This window comes from Rhinoderma darwinii (assembly GCF_050947455.1).
Source record: "Rhinoderma darwinii isolate aRhiDar2 chromosome 4 unlocalized genomic scaffold, aRhiDar2.hap1 SUPER_4_unloc_1, whole genome shotgun sequence".
Classification (NCBI taxonomy): domain Eukaryota; kingdom Metazoa; phylum Chordata; class Amphibia; order Anura; family Rhinodermatidae; genus Rhinoderma; species Rhinoderma darwinii.
In genome coordinates this window covers 456,431-461,801 of record NW_027461753.1, presented here as the reverse complement: position 1 = coordinate 461,801, position 5,371 = coordinate 456,431, and the positions used below count along the sequence as shown (strand labels likewise).

The 5,371-nt window shown below is 51.4% G+C and overlaps 1 protein-coding gene across 1 annotated transcript in view; it reads left to right on the top strand.

Annotated features, from left to right (window-relative positions):
• GTF3C2 (general transcription factor IIIC subunit 2) overlaps positions 1-2,448 on the top strand; it is a 36,597-nt gene extending 34,149 nt beyond the window's left edge. Inside the window, exons 11-12 of the mRNA XM_075847431.1 lie at positions 332-439; positions 1,759-2,448. Of these exons, the coding sequence (XP_075703546.1) occupies positions 332-439; positions 1,759-1,977 (327 nt within the window). The 3' untranslated portion in view covers positions 1,978-2,448. The remainder of the gene's footprint in view (positions 1-331; positions 440-1,758) is intronic.
• Positions 2,449-5,371: the final 2,923 nt, after the last annotated feature.

Below are 5,371 nucleotides of genomic sequence, written 5' to 3'. Positions count from 1 at the left end.
CATAGGATCAGTCACGTGATTGTTTAATCTGGACCAGGAAGGGTTAATGGGATTTTCCGTAACGTATAGACTCGTGATTCATGTGTTCGCCATTTACAAGACCTCTGCTTGCTCCGCGTACATGCCAGACTCTGAGACGATGTCCTTGTACTGCTGACACAGCTGAGGATTTGTTAGTGTATCCGTCTGGAGTCCAGGGCAGAAGAGAGATTTGTCTGCCGATGCATTGTAACAAACCCTCAGCTGTGTGAATACGACTATGTAACCACACAATAAAATGGGGTTCAGCTGGCCGGCCCCACTTCTGTAGGTAATTACGCTCTCTCCGCAGACAAACTTCCATAACCTGAGCAAACGGGAGCCTGTCAAGAGGATGCAGGAGAACGAGCTGAAGGGCGATCTGAACATGGAACGTGTTCAGCTGGAGGCCATACACAAGGTGAGAACCGCCTCGTGCCACCTGCAAGTCACCCCTCACTGCTGGAGGCCATACACAAGGTGAGAGCCGCCCCGTGCCACCTGCAAGTCACCCCTCACTGCTGGAGGCCATACACAAGGTGAGAGCCGCCCCGTGTCACCTGTGAGTCACCCCTCACTGCTGGAGGCCATACACAAGGTGAGAGCCGCCTCGTGTCACCTGTGAGTCACCCCTCACTGCTGGAGGCCATACACAAGGTGAGCGCTGCCTCGTGTCACCTGTGAGTCACCCCTCACTGCTGGAGGCCATACACAAGGTGAGAGCCGCCTCGTGCCACCTGTGGGTCACCCCTCACTGCTGGAGGCCACACACAAGGTGAGAGCCGCCATGTTCCACCTGTGAGTCACCCCTCACTGCTGGAGGCCACACACAAGGTGAGAGCCGCCCCGTTCCACCTGCAAGTCACCCCGCACTGCTGGAGGCCATACACAAGGTGAGAACCGCCTCGTGCCACCTGCAAGTCACCCCTCACTGCTGAAGGCCATACACAAGGTGAGAGCCGCCCCGTGCCACCTGCGAGTCACCCCTCACTGCTGGAGGCCATACACAAGGTGAGAGCCGCCCCGTGCCACCTGCAAGTCACCCCTCACTGCTGGAGGCCATACACAAGGTGAGAGCCGCCTCGTGCCACCTGTGGGTCAACCCTCACTGCTGGAGGCCACACACAAGGTGAGCGCTGCCTCGTGTCACCTGTGAGTCACCCCTCACTGCTGGAGGCCATACACAAGGTGAGAGCCGCCTCGTGCCACCTGTGGGTCACCCCTCACTGCTGGAGGCCACACACAAGGTGAGAGCCGCCCCGTTCCACCTGTGAGTCACCCCTCACTGCTGGAGGCCATACACAAGGTGAGAGCCGACTCGCGCCACCTGTGAGTCACCCCTCACTGCTGGAGGCCATACACAAGGTGAGAGCCGCCCCGTGCCACCTGCGAGTAACCCCTCACTGCTGGAGGCCATACACAAGGTGAGAGCCGCCTCGTGCCACCTGCAAGTCACCCCTCACCGCTGGAGGCCATACACAAGATGAGAGCCGCCTCGTGCCACCTGCAAGTCACCCGTCACTGCTGGAGGTGCCCTGTGTAGGGCTCCAGGAGTTTAAAACCCACTAATGTGGAGCCCACCAGAGTCACGTGGCAGGTTGGACCTGACCTCATGGCCTAGAACATAATGGTGGCCCATTCTGAAGGGTTCAGGCCCCTGGAGACCACGTGTAGCAATGAGGACCCCTTGAGGGGTCCACAGAGTTTCCAGTTGTTGACTTGGTGTTTTTCATTTTTTAGGTCCGGTTTAACCCGAACCTGGACTCGTACACGTGGATTGTGTCTGGCGGTCACTCCGGCCTGGTCAGAGTCCACTGTGTCCGGGGTTTGCTGTCTTCGGTCGGCAAGAAGATGATCCAGGAGAAGAGCGCCAACTTTCAGGCCATGTATGAGGATACAGAGATGGTGGGGGAGTTTGAGTACAGCCCGGAGGTGCAGCATTGTGTGGTGGAGGTCTAGAGGCTGCCGCTGACGGTCGCGTCAACCTGAAGTGACGCCGCCGGTGGTGTCCATGTTCACAGACGTCACCTCCACTGGGGCATCTCGTTCTGTGACTGACCCTCTTTATTTTTTATGAGATTCCCACAAGTAACTTCTGATTTTAGTTGTTTTTAACCTGTTTTTGCTTTTTTATCTACTTATGCCGAGACTCAGATGGACATTTATACAGCACTTCTCACTGCCCTGGGGACACAAGTGGGCAGAAGTTTTGTGGCACGGGCCCCAATAGCAGGACGGAGTAGATTCCAGCGGCACTATGCTCACACACACACACAAACACACACACACACACACACACACACACACACACACACACACGTAAACACACGGCCCTGGGCAGTAAAGACCGAGACACGTTATCTCGTCATCGCTCACATTGAGCTCCTTATGAGGGGACTTCTGATTGTTAATTAAAATCAAATATTTTTACATGTGTAATTGATTTAATAAGAGTGTTATGTTTATAAAGCTCCTGGTCGCGGGCCGGACGCCTGCCCCTTCTATCGCCTGGTCGCGGGCCGAACGCCTGCCCTTTCTATCTCCTGGTCGCGGGCCGGACGCCTGCCCCTTCTATCGCCTGGTCGCGGGCCGAACGCCTGCCCCTTCTATCTCCTGGTCGCGGGCCTTGACGACTGCCCCTTCTATCTCCTGGTCGCGGGCCTTGACGACTGCCCCTTCTATCTCCTGGTCGCGGGCCTTGACGACTGCCCCTTCTATCTCCTGGTCGCGGGCCTTGACGACTGCCCCTTCTATCTCCTGCTCGCGGGTCGGACGCCTGTCCCTTCTATCTCCTGCTCGCGGGCCGGACGCCTGTCCCTTCTATCTCCTGCTCGCGGGCCGCACCTCTGGCCCTCCTACCCCCTGGTCGCGGGCCGTACCTCTAGCTGTCCCACCTCAGAAGGGGCAGTCGTCCAGACCGTGATCCAGAGGTGGGACAGCTAGAGGTCCAACCCTTGACTGGTAGGAGAGGCAAAGGTCCGGCCCGTGGGAAGGTATTCAGCCTTGTAGTGCCACATCACAGGGGCCTCTACACAAGACGGTCAATCTCCCATAAAATTAAAGTCGGTGCCTCGCGCAGATTGGGAAATTGACATGCGGCAGATAGAGAAGTCGCACCTCAGTCGGTTTCCACAAGTCTTTTAGTAAAAAGTTTCTGCAGCGCGTGGATGACATTTGTTTTTACTTTGGTTCTACTGTAATGCGCTGCGAAAATGTTAGCACAGAAATTCTGCAGTATTTACGCTACGTGTGAACTTGGCCTAGTGGTTTCTCACCCCACGCCTGCAGCATACAGTAACGGTTTACATTTTTATTTTTCCCTTGAACCTATATATAGTTGTACGCCGGTACCACACGTCTGCCATTGGCTCACCTCCCAGATGTCCAGCAGTCAGACGTGTGATAACCGGACGCTCTTCAGTCTCATGATTGACCCATAAAAACATGGCGACGTCATTGTCCCTCTAACCAGACGTATCCTTCAGATGTGTCCCATAAACCTGGTGGGATTAGAGCCAGATTCAGACTTATCCATGTTACAATCACAACACCCGGACCTCACACGTCTCCTGCACTGACCTCCATACCCTCTGGTGATTTGAAGTTCAATGCGCTTTAACTGCAGGGGTCCAGGTGTAGTGGTCGTAATATGGACACTAAAATGTGGTCGTATCACTACACTGTTTATTTCTGATTGTTGTGATTGTATACATGATGACGGCGCCAGTTACATCACTACGCTGCTTATTTCTGATTGTTGTGATTGGATACATTATGGCGGTGCCAGTTACATCACTACGCTGTTTATTTCTGATTGTTGTGATTGGATACATGATGGCGGTGCCAGTTACATCACTAAGCTGCTTATTTCTGATTGTTGTGATTGGATACATTGTGGCGGCGCCAGTTACATCACTATGCTGCTTATTTCTGATTGTTGTGATTGTATACATGATGACGGCGCCAGTTACATCACTACGCTGCTTATTTCTGATTGTTGTGATTGGATACATTGTGGCGGCGCCAGTTACATCACTATGCTGCTTATTTCTGATTGTTGTGATTGTATACATGATGACGGCGCCAGTTACATCACTACGCTGCTTATTTCTGATTGTTGTGATTGGATACATGATGGCGGTGCCAGTTACATCACTACGCTGCTTATTTCTGATTGTTGTGATTGGATACATGATGGCGGTGCCAGTTACATCACTATGCTGCTTATTTCTGATTGTTGTGATTGGATACATGATGGCGGCGCCAGTTACATCACTACGCTGCTTATTTCTGATTGTTGTGATTGGATACATGATGGCGGTGCCAGTTACATCACTATGCTGCTTATCTCTGATTGTTGTGATTGGATACATGATGGCGGCGCCAGTTACATCACTACGCTGCTTATTTCTGATTGTTGTGATTGGATACATGATGGCGGTGCCAGTTACATCACTACGCTGTTTATTTCTGATTGTTGTGATTGGACACATGATGGCGGTGCCAGTTACATCACTACGCTGCTTATTTCTGATTGTTGTGATTGGATACATTATGGCGGTGCCAGTTACATCACTACGCTGTTTATTTCTGATTGTTGTGATTGGATACATGATGGCGGCGCCAGTTACATCACTACACTTTCTGATTGTTGTGATTGGATACATGATGGCGGTGCCAGTTACATCACTACGCTGCTTATTTCTGATTGTTGTGATTGGATACATTGTGGCGGCGCCAGTTACATCACTATGCTGCTTATTTCTGATTGTTGTGATTGTATACATGATGACGGCGCCAGTTACATCACTACGCTGCTTATTTCTCAGTGTTGTGATTGGATACATGATGGTGGCGCCAGTTGCATCACTACGCTGCTTATTTCTGATTGTTGTGATTGGATACACGATGGCGGCGCCAGTTACATCACTACGCTGTTTATTTCTGATTGTTGTGATTGGATACACGATGGCGGCGCCAGTTACATCACTACGCTGCTTATTTCTGATTGTTGTGATTGGATACATGATGGCGGTGCCAGTTACATCACTACGCTGCTTATTTCTGATTGTTGTGATTGGATACATGATGACGGCGCCAGTTACATCACTACGCTGCTTATTTCTGATTGTTGTGATTGGATACATGATGGTGGCGCCAGTTACATCACTATGCTGCTTATTTCTGATTGTTGTGATTGGATACATGATGACGGCGCCAGTTACATCACTACGCTGCTTATTTCTGATTGTTGTGATTGGATACATGATGGCGGCGCCAGTTACATCACTACGCTGCAGACGACTTTATTTTCTTTACTTTTTTTTTTATTATGTATAAAAAACATTGTGAA